The 11,683-nt window shown below is 46.5% G+C and overlaps 1 protein-coding gene across 1 annotated transcript; it reads left to right on the top strand.

Moving 5' to 3' along the window:
- Window positions 1-322: 322 nt before the first annotated feature.
- Window positions 323-8,774, top strand: LOC725651. Its single transcript, XM_001121473.5, has 3 exons — window positions 323-3,153; window positions 6,843-7,122; window positions 7,614-8,774. Exons 1-3 carry the CDS (start codon window positions 3,018-3,020, stop codon window positions 8,725-8,727), a joined length of 1,530 nt encoding a protein of 509 aa, XP_001121473.2. The 5' UTR covers window positions 323-3,017; the 3' UTR covers window positions 8,728-8,774.
- Window positions 8,775-11,683: the final 2,909 nt, after the last annotated feature.

The following is an 11,683-nucleotide window of genomic DNA, read 5'->3' as shown; positions in this document are numbered from 1 at the left end:
GTCTCGGAGGAGAAGCAGAACGGAGTAGTAGTAGCAGCAGCAGCAGCTAGGCAGAGGCCGAGGAGCGGCTGCGACGACGACGACGACGAGGCAGGAAGAGGTAGGTCGTAGCCGTGGCGAGGAGGCGAGTAGGGATGGGGCAAGGGAAGGCGCATTGGCGTTGGCAAACGGCGAGGCAACGGGTCCAAAGTCGTCGGGACTCGAGCTGGCTCTGGTGGCGCGTTCACCTCCCGCTCGTACGCAGTACGCTCCGGACTCTCGCGCAGGCGAGATTGCACCAATCCGCTCGGTCGATCCGCGGACCACGTGCGCCCACGTACGTTTGCACGGGGAACCGGCTGTGTTTTTCGGGGGTGGACCACGTGCTCTCTCGCTCTCCCTCTCTCTCTCACTCTCTCTCTCTCTCTTCCTTTCTCTTCCTCTCCCGCTCGAAGCGATCCACGTTTTCCACGGTGGGACGAGGATTGGGACGAGGTGTGTCGTTGAGATTCGTTGGACATCGTGGAATAGAAGGGGTTGTAAAGGTGTCAAGATTTACTCGAAAGGATAGACAGTGATTATAATTAACGATCCCTCGTGTTGTTGTGCGTTAATTCGACGAAGGAGGATGGGGATGGTGGAGCGTCGCGCGGTTGTTAACTACGGCGGGGCGATGATCGCGAGGAGGAAATTTGATCGAGGAACGACGATATAATTCGTGATGATCGGCGGCGCGATGCGGCGGGTATTAATCTAGGATTAATTTCGAGCCCGCGTTCCTCTTGCTCGCGATGATCATGGATCGCGCGGGGAGAGGCGATACCAGTTTCAACTTTCCAATCGCGATGCGATGCGAGCGAGTGGGAAAAGCGAAGGATACGAGCGGTCGATGAAGGAGGCGAGGAACGTCTCTCTGGTGTTCTTCTGGGGAGAGGTTGAATTTTAATAAAATTGTAACGCTGCTCGCTGCACAACTCCGCCCAACGTGCCGGTTCCATTAAACCGATCCGCTACCGTGAATACGGAATATATACGGATTTTACCGAGTGGTGGTGGTGGTCGTTGGAAGAAAAACGCAACAAGGATCGTTTGGATCGTCCGATCGTTAGACTATGAAGAGCGGAAGTGGCGTTGTTCTGGCCGTCGACGTTCGTCCCGATCGGGAAACGAGTCGATCGATAAAAACGAGAAGAAGACGGGAAACGGGAGTGGACGAGTGGTGGTCGGCAAGCGACGCGAATATTACGACGCCTGTGAAACTCCGTGGAACGGTTGGTTAACTAGGAGGGACTGTTCCAGATACGTGACGCGCCGGAACGCGCGTGGTCAATAGCGAAGAGACCGGAGAGAGGCCGGAGAGAGAGCTAGGAGAGGGAACGTTTTACTCCGTTACCTCGTTCGGTCGGTAAATAGGGACGTCGATCAAGCGATCGGTTCTCACGGTTCGAAATAACACGTCGGAGAGATCGAGCGACAAAGAAACGCAATCTCATCACCATCGTTTCACGTTCATCGTTCCGGGGAAGACGAAGCCCGACCGATGTCGAATGAATTTGGAATGGTCACGCCAGCCTGAATCGCGATACGCGGGAATCCCTCCGTCCCCGTCCACGGAGACTCGATAACGATCCCTTCTGGAGGACGGATCCATCGATCCCGTGATCCGTGGTACAAATAAGCGGCGGTTGTCGAGCGAAAAGAAAACGGAGAGAGAGTGAGAGAGGGAGAGAGGGAGGGAGGTAAAAAGGCGAGCAAAGCATAGGGGAGCGAGGATTGACGGGACACAGAAGAAACTTGGTGGCGGGAGCAAAAAACGTTGGAAGCGACGGAGATACCAGGTTAATTAGATTATCGAGGGGAGCGGCAGGGATAGGCAACGCGACCATACATGGTCCACCGTTTCTACGAAGAGAAGCGGGGGAGCGTCGCGTGGGAGGTCGTGCAGCTTCCACGCTGGTTTTTACGCAGCTTGGAAACGGACAGATTCGTGTGCTCACCTTGGGGAAGCCACACACATACGCGGGCGCGACTATTAAACAGGCTGGTCGCGCGCCTCGTCCTGGTACCGGTCTGTCGATCTACGGGCGGGAATCACTTTTCCGAGAAGACCCCTACCATCCCTGACGATTCGCGGTACGCTCGATGATCGCCGATCTTCGAGATTTCGAGAGCGAAACGAGTCCCATCCTCTGAAATCGATCGATCCACCTCTCGATAGAGAGGATAGAAGAAGAAAATCGGACGGAGGGGAAGGATAATTGGAGTTTTCGAGGATTGGAAAAGTCGATCGTGGAAAGTGGAAAGTGGAAAGCCACGCGTCCAGTCGAATCGCGTGCCAACTTTCAATCTCGGATGTCGAACGACCGCTACGCACGCCAACATCGCGTTTAAAAGCTACGACCACATCCTATAACTCCAGATTTCCGCGATTCCAGTGAACCAGTCCGCTGTGTATATGTATATATATATTATATGTGTGTGTGTGTGTCGTTTGATTTTTCTGGCGGATCATTAGAGCATCGCGAAGAAGCGTTAAGAGCGATGAAAGTGTAGCGGAGCGTGTTATGCAAAGCAGCGTGAACCAGAAAAGCCTGATCCCGCTGATCGATTCACCGCGAATTCGAGGCGATAGGCAGGAGTGATGCGTCACTTGGGCGCGGATATCGATTTCATTCCTGTAACGGATCTGCCAACGATCGTGTGACGTTCGAAACCTGAACCCCGCGCATGCCTGCCGAGATAGTGCAAGATATCGGAAAATGACGTTAAACGCTTCCTGCTTTCGCGTCGCGTCGTTCGGCCCGAATCTAGGCCGATTCTAGGCCAAACGGAGGAGGAGAGGATACTTTTTTCCCTCTTTCTTTCTTTCTTTTCCACGAAAGAGGAGATCTTCGAGGAGGAGGGATTCCTCGAGAGGGTCGCCGATCGAATCGAGGATCGAATCGCGAGGATGAACGGGTAGGCTCGAGAAATAGTTTCGAGCCTCTCGAGGAGGAAAGTGGAACGGCCGATCGCGCGGGGGTGGACGAAGCGAAAATATGTCGGTCGCGGGAACGAGGAGGCTGTGCAGAGTGGGCCTGATCGCGGTGCTGGTCACAGCGTTGTGCGTGTTGACTCTGCTCGATTCGCCGCCACAACTCCCGGATCCACCGGCGGATCCTCCTCCCACGCCTGGTAAGCAATTTTCTCCGCTGCCCGCGCTCCTTCGCCTCCAGCAGCGCGCGACCTTTGCCCTTTCGTTATCGCTCAACGGTTCGCTCAACCCGCAGCTCCTTTGCCATCTAACAATGCCCGCTTTTATTTCCTCCTGCCCTCTCCTTTCTTCGTATCTTGGATAGGTTACGCGGAAAACGATTAGAGTCTGATCTTTCCTTGATCCTTTCTTTTTTTTTTTTTTTTTGGTACACGATACACGTGGGTAGAGACATTTTACTTTCTCTGTACGCTCATTTGCCAAAGAAATGCCCCTCTTGTTTCGAGAACCGATTTCTATTTCTAAAATTTGTTTTCCCTTGTCATTCGACTCTCGTTTCAACTTATTATCATTTCCTATAATATATTATCGTTTTCTCTCAAAACTGACTAAATTATGATTTATATTCTGTTTATCGATCGATTCTCTTTAAAGATCTTTGATTCGAAGCAATTTTAAGTCGATGAATCGAATCGTTCTTTTCTTTTTAATCTAGAGATTTGGGTATATATTTTTCAAAGAAGTTGAAAAATGTTGGATATTATCTCGTTCGTGCTTCGTAAATAAAGCAAGAATATTTCTTTCTCTCTTAATAAATTCGTCTCTCTATTAAAAATATTATGCAACTTTATGGGACGTCGATGTCGCATCACATTCTTATACATCCCAAGTCGTAACGTAATTATTCACCGTCTTTATGAAATCGTAAACATTTTATTACCAGCCATAATTTCAGAGGGAGGTGTTCCCTCTGAAGTGGGAAAGAAGAAAAATTCGAGCGAGAATAAAAAGTGGGGAGAAAATTTTTTCACAGGCCAGATCGACAAGAAAAGGAAAAGTCCAACCAGCGGGATTGTTCTCGCGTGCTCGCGTGATAATTTTCCACTCGTTCCAAGCAGGGAAGATTCGTACTTTACTGTGTTACGTTACGTTATTCCCCGTCTTACGAGTACTTTGCCAGTGTTGGACGCGGCCGACAAAGAATAGGAAAATTCCAAGCGTGCCTGGCATCGATTCATAGTTGGAACCATTACGCTTAATCGCGTCAATTCTAACGAGGCTTGTGCGTAATTCTCTTCGAATTACACGCTGGATTCCCTTTGAATAAGTTGTTCGACGAGAGATACGAACGTGGCTCGTATAATACGTTACGGTTTGTAACCAATGAGAGAAACGTCCGCGAGAAGTTGAACATGTGGATTCAACGTTATGGTTCACGACCAATGTGGCCGAACGACTGGAATCCTCCTTAAGGAATTCTAAACTTTCTTCTATTCCGATAAGAGTATACAGAGACGATAAATTTAAATTCTTTAAACATTTAATCAATTTTAATATCGCGAGAGAATTTCTTCTTTCTTTCCTTCTTTTAAATCGTGTTTCGAAAAATCGGTTCATCTCGTCGACCGATTGAAATCAACGGAGAAATCAACTATTCCATCGCGTGGAGGTAATTCGAGGAGAAAACCGTCGAAATCGAGTGGACTGGAATCGCGTGCAAAAAAAACCTCAGCCCACCTCGGACCATAAATCGACCGCGGTGTGGTGACACGGGCTTATCGTGGACACAAATCTTTACACGGTTCCTTGGCGGTAGCGACTTCATTAGGTGACGTAATTTACAGCTCGATTCATCTACCGATCTCCCTCTCAGACTTGCACGTAATGCCGCGTACACATTGACCATTTTCTTCCTTATTCTCCAACTCCTCTAAATCTTGGAAATAATTAATGAAAATTTATGTAACGAAGAAACGTAAGATATTAAGAACGACTGTATGATAAGAAGGAAATATATATATATTTTAAACGACTCTTGAGCAATAACTTACGACCATCTAAATGAAATACTGAAATTCCATTATTTGTAAAATTATTGAAACTCGAGCGCGAACGCAATATTTTATTTTAAAATTTTTGCCCGCCGCGTGCATGTTTCACCGACGTGAAAATTGGAAAAAGCTTTTTTCTTCTCTTCATTTTTTCTGGAGGAAAGATTCTCCTTCTCGTAAATCCGTGGTGGAATCGTGGTGTCTCAGAGAGAGAGGAGGAAGGTGAAAGATTGGTATCGGCATAACACGATTGGTCGTTGGGGTCAAGCGTAGACACAATTTTTAAGGATGCGTGAAGGCGTTCCGCTCGATCGGAACAAATTGTTTTGCACGAAGAAAGAAAGAAGAGGAGAGAAAGAGGACGTGATCGAGAGACGAATGGGAGAGGTTTTAATCGATGCCGTTTTTCGATTCGAGAATTAACGGAAAATTAATATTTTATGCGTACATGGGGGCGCGAGTACATGGTTGTTAGAGGCTTACGCGTGATTAAGCGAGTGATAGGGTTCGAAGAAAGGAATGAAATATCGGCTGTAAACGTGTCGTTCGCGTTGCCTTTCGGGCTTTGCGCTTATGATTAATGTTTGTAATGAGTGGATGGATTTGTTAGCGATTGTCAACGTATTTATTTCGATGATGATAGAGTGGAATCCCCGTGTATAAAGTGTCGTAAATTACAGTTTCGGGAAAGATTTTCAATCGCGACTCGACTAATAATCGACTAATATACGAAATAATAATAAGACGATAAGAGGGAAATCTAGGCAAGGCGAGAACGAATGACGTATTTCACCGTTGAATCCATTGAACGAGTCTCTCTCTGAAAGGAATTAATATTATTATACGTAATACGTGACCGTGCCAGGTCGTGACTCCCGATCATTTGCGATCTTTTTTACGCGGGAAACGAGTTTCTCCGTTCTCCGTGTTCGCTGCCAGTGATTAACAAACGAGATAATTGAAATCCTGTAAACGTAACTAATCGAATGCGCGTTCGGTCGGTCGGTCGGTCGGTCGGTGACGCGCTTCGACGTCTCTTGGGACTGAGGGGGGGGATTAAGGAGATTGCTTAGAAATTACAGAGAACGATTCGAACGTGGCACTGACACGTAAACGTATTCACGATACGTACGACGTCCGGCTTCGTTCGTGACGTAATACTTCCGTCCGGTTTACGAGATCCTCGCCGTCCAGCCTGCTACTCTATTCGTAGCGAATAAATCGCGTTACCAATAATTATCTCTATCCAATGATACAGTCAGACAACGTGTCTCTGTTCTCGATACGTAGCATAAAATAAAATCCGTATGTAAAAAGTAACGGAAAATAATATTTATTAATGAAGGTTACACCGGATACAGTTGCATTACGTAATTACCGACAATTAAAATATTAACTGTATCACCCGTCCATCTTTACAGTCGAAAAAATTCGAAAATTCTTCCTTAATGATCATCGCGATTATTAAAACACAAATATTTTCCTACGCGCATATTTGAATACAACCCGTTGTGCGTAACATTCGAAGAATCGAACTAAAACGTTTTATCCGTAAACATTATCTAAACAGATTGAATCTAATTATCCACAGGCGGATACGATTTCCTTCCCCGGTTCCTTCGAACATCGAGAATGGGTGCCATGCCTGTCCGCCTTTCACGCGACGTAGCTTTAATAAGCGGTCTCCCCTCCTTCTCCTCCTCCACCTTCTACCCAACCCCTCGTTCCTTCGAATTAATTAGCCGAAAAGCGTGCACCGCCGCTTCCTTGTTAATGAGCGGAGCGTAGAATGCGTCACGCGACTATCGCACGGTCTCAATCTCTCTGACATTTTCCAGGTGGCGTACCCCCGGGCACAAGAAGCATCGTGGCTTACTCGTGGGCGCGGAGATTGGCACTCGATTACAGGCCCTCCAAGGAGTGCGACGGTAATGGAACGTACGGAACGACGTTAAATACGTTCAAGTTAGCCGACGAGAAGTGGCTCGAGACAATCCCTGGACAGCTCTTCCTGTACAGCGCCCACTTGGACCTGAGAGTGGCCGGTTATCCAAGCCTCAGGGTGATTGGCGTTAAACGTGGACCTCTGCCGACCTCCGCCCTTTTCTGCACCGTTTGGTGAGACATTTTCGCCCCCTTCGATTCGCCCCTTTGCTTTTTTTCCTATTCTATATACTTCGTGTTTCTTCTTCTTCTTGCGACTTTTTTTTTTCATTTCTTAAATTTCAATCCTGGAAGAATATTTTCTTGAGAATTAAAAATATCAGGTATAAATATATCTGTAATTAAAAATTTACGAGACAAAGTTTCGAGACGGTTTCGGTTTTTTATTCGGTTTTTAACGACAGGCTCCCTTTCTTCGAGAGCGGTCGCTTTAATCTAACTTTCTTATCCAAAGTTCCTCGCCAAATTTTCTTCATACCCTGTTATTAAAGCGGTCGATTTTCATAATTCGAACGATTATGCAAATCGAAGCCGCGAAACCGTGTTATGCTTTAATCGAAGAAAAGAAAAAAGAAGAAGAAGAAACTCGGATATTTGGATCTCGCTTAACCGCGTTCGAGAAATTTATTACAGCTCGTGAAACATTTCGTTTCTGTTGAAACCAGGTACGAAGAGGAGGATCGAGGGAGAGCCGTGAGCGTGGAGGCGCTGGTGTCCACGATTTGGCTGGAGGAATGGGGCGAGACGGTGGACAGTTACGCGGGGATCCTCGTCGGTTGTCAATTACCACCCGACGCTGCGATCGAGCCGTCCAAGGTGTACGTAGGCCTGGAGCCCTGCCACCAGAATGCTAGTCATAGTTTAGCGATAAAGAAGGAGGCGAGCAGCAGGGGCGAAGCCGGTGAGACGAGACGCCGTCAATTCACCCTGTGCATCAAGGGTTTGGACTTCGACGAGGATATCTCGGGAAAGATCGTCGCATTCGTCGAGCTCCACCGCATACTTGGCGCCGAGCTCTTCTACTTCTACGTGTTGAACGTTCACGAGAACGTGTTGAGGGTGTTGAGGCTGTACGAGCGGTCGAACGTGATCAGATGGTTCAATCTTACGCTACCCGGTGATCTGCCGAACGAGAAAGTGTCGAGGAGGCGGTTCCTGTCCGAGAATATCTGGATCAAGAGGCGTATGGAGCTGATACCGTACAATCATTGCTTCTACGACAATCTCCATCGATCCGAGTTCGTGGTGCCGATCGACATCGACGAGGCGATCGTCCCGTCGAGGAGGAAGAGCTGGCACGAGCTGTTGCTCGACGAGAGGATCAAGCTTGGCAGGGGATTCAAGGATTTCGCGTCTTACGCGGTGAGAAACGCTTACTTCTTCCCCGAGCTGCAGGCGAGGAACAGAAGCGATTACGACACCTCGGGGGACGACAATTCCACCGATATCCCCGCCGATTTCAATTATCTTATGGACACGGTGAGGACGGCATGTATCTCGCCCGAGGGCGACTCGGTCAAGAGTTTCGTCTCGACGAGGCGCGCGTTGACGGTGCACAATCATTACGCGTTGACCGCGTTGAACCCGTCCACGAGACGGGCGCACCATTTCGATCCCGGGGACGTTTTGAAGCATCACCACAGGGCTTGCGACGTGACGCATTTGGACTGTGACGCTTTGATGGAGGACGTTAGGATCGACGAGTCCGCGTTGAGGTACTCGAACGAACTTAGGAGGAGGATGAGAGTGGTTTTCGCCGATCTGAGAACATTCGCGTAGCCGGACAACTTGTGTACATAATAAAGGATGAAATAGGATAAAATCGATCGCAGTGTGATTAATTGACGCATTCATACCCTTTGTTTCAGATGAGGACGATAGCGGTAAGTTTTTAACGTCGAAATTGGAGGATGGAGCAAGTTGGATTTATCGTTCTTCCACTCGTGAGAAAATTTCCCTCTTTCCGTTTTTTTTCTCTCTCTCTCTTCCCCTCTTCTGCATTTCTACACAACATTACACAAAGTTGTGGAAAGAGCAGCTGTTATTTAAATTAATAAAACGTTAAACGTTAACGGACGATGTTACCGGAAAATTAAATCTAAACGCAATTAAAACGGAGGATTACATAAAACCTAAAGAGGGGAGCTACGAGTACGAGCTATTTTAGCGATGCACACTTTCCGCTTTTATCCCTCTGGGAAATAAGATAAGAGGACAATGCGGTATTTGCAACTTGTAAATCGCGGCCGTCCCTAAAAAGATCAAACGCTGTTCGAAGCCTACTTGCGAACGCGGCGTAAACAACATTTTATATACCGCTCTCAAGAATAAATATCAACTTTAATTAGAATAAAAACTAGCTCTTCACTCCGAGCCAACAACAACAACAACACGGTTGATACGATAATGAAATGCGCTCGTGGGAAATTTCCTCCGCTGTATACGCGGATATGCCCCGTCGCCTTATTTAAGCGCAATGTGCTCCAATTATAATTTCTTTGCCGGACCGAAAAAACCAGCGACTCTATCCCCATATCCTTCTATTCTCATCTAGGACACGACGAATTTTTATCACTTTATTGCGAATCCAGATTTTCAATCGATCTCGTTTTTTTTTTATACTTACACGTTACAAGAAATTGTATTTATCATCTCATCCATCTGATGAGATTTTCATCCGAGAAAAATCTTATCCCTTGTTTCTTCATCGATCCTAAGAAATCATATATCGCAAGATAAGCGAATAATAATTACTGGCATCTCGCAATTCGACACGATACTTTGGCAACAAGCGAAATCTATCTAATCAAATTTTTTTCCCACCGGTTCGTCTCGGCGTGGCAGGAAGAGCTATAACGATATTGTAGACAGGATGAATATACGTCCCCTCTATAATAAAAATCATCCCTTTTATCACGCTCCTATTTTTTTTTCTTTTTGCTATCCCTCTCGCGTTCCCAACGAAATCTCTTGAAATGGCGACACGAGAAGTCGAGTGAAGAGTGGAGAGAAACAGGGGAGAGGGGGAGCGGTTCTCGCTATTCTTGAAAGGAAGCGTTTAGAGAGCGGTAAACAAGGGGTCGAATTCGAAATCCGCGCTAGCCACGGATCCAGATAAATTTTACGAGGCGCATAAAGCGACGTTGGAAGCACCGGCAAGGTCATAACGAAGTTTAATAGTTCACGAGCAAAGCGTGTCCTGCTCGGTTGTTAGACCGAGGCGTAGATAAGAGGAGGGAATGTTATTCGGCGAGGAGATAAGTGACTTTCGAGCTTCTCTCGTTATCTCTCTCTCTCTCTCTCTCGCTCTATCTCATTTCATCGTTGGATATTACACGAGAATTTCTAGAGTGGACTAGAGATGCCGGAGATCCTTTTGGGGTCGGAGATATTCACCGACTGGACTCGAGAGTCCGAGTATAAATTTCGTGGCGCGAAATTAGAGAGGGGTGTTGTAACGTTTTCCCCGAAAAGAATACAATTTTGGACTTTGGATGGTGTTTGATTTCGATAGATTCTTTAAGTGAAATCGATCAAATATATTCCATTTCAATGAATGGAAATGAGACGAGGTGTTTTTATCGGAAGGCGAAAGGAAACGATTTCCAAGCGATACGATCATTGGGATTATCACGAGCATAAGGAAGCGAGAAAATGGAAGAATAGTCTTTTATACGCGTCTGCGACAGCGCGCGTAATTTATCATGGGAATACGTAGCATGTTATATTGGAAGGGAAGAGTTATCACTCGAAGCGCGCCCCGTGAAAACTGTACGACAAGATCTAGCGTGTGCATGTACGACAAACTTGTGCGATGTTTCTGGCATATCGTTACAAAGCAACGACATTACACGCGCTACGTGTTTAGTTCGCATTATCGAGATAAGCTAAGTTATTTACTCTCGTTCCTGGTGTGATGCCCGGTATACCGACTAATGAAGAAGATAGTAGATAAATCCTCGGTGTTTATTCCGCGTCAACGCTTCAATTTAGACTCGCTTTAATGCCTCGATGTATGCGCATATAACCCAAGAAACAATCGATCAACTTCGAAGAACCACGTTCATCGATTGAAACACGAGAAGTGGAATGGAAAGAAATTTTACTTTTTTTACTCATTTTATCCTATCTTAATTATTCCCAATACGATGGATTCAGATCCTGAACAAATCTATTTCAAAGTATCTCGATATAGTAGCGTAATCGATAAATAATCGATTGTAAAGAATCACGTAATCCATTGATTAAAACACGAAAAACGGACGGAAAGAAATTTTATCTTAATTATTTTCAATACTTGGTGGATTCAATAGATCGTGAACAAATCTAGTATCATTTGCCAACGTCTCTTTCTGCAATTGATGAAACGTTTCCTCGATTTCTCCAAACATTTCCTCGGTTTGTCCAAATCGTTTGAAGACTGAAAGGGTTAAACGAAGAGAATGGCACGCATCAAGATCGACCCGGTTCCGCGTAATCGTAAGTCGCAGCAAGTGGAACGGATCGACCGGATAACGTATTATCGAGGCGGTCGTAACCACGACCGCTAGATAAGCAGGTAAAAAGAGGGCGGGTAACACGCGCGAGCCAGGTTAACGCGCGCACGCTCTCTTAAATCTCGTTCTTAATTTTTGCCCGCCTCCAGATAAGCCTCGAGCGAACTCGCTCCAATGTTGGCTCGCTCGAGTTTTGATTAACCTTTCGACGACAAGATCGCACAGATCACACGTGTTTT

This window comes from Apis mellifera, linkage group LG1, assembly GCF_003254395.2.
Source record: "Apis mellifera strain DH4 linkage group LG1, Amel_HAv3.1, whole genome shotgun sequence".
In the NCBI taxonomy this organism is placed as follows: Eukaryota; Metazoa; Arthropoda; class Insecta; order Hymenoptera; family Apidae; genus Apis; species Apis mellifera.
The sequence above is the reverse complement of the archived record's forward strand: the minus strand, read 5'-3'. Positions and strand labels throughout refer to the sequence as shown.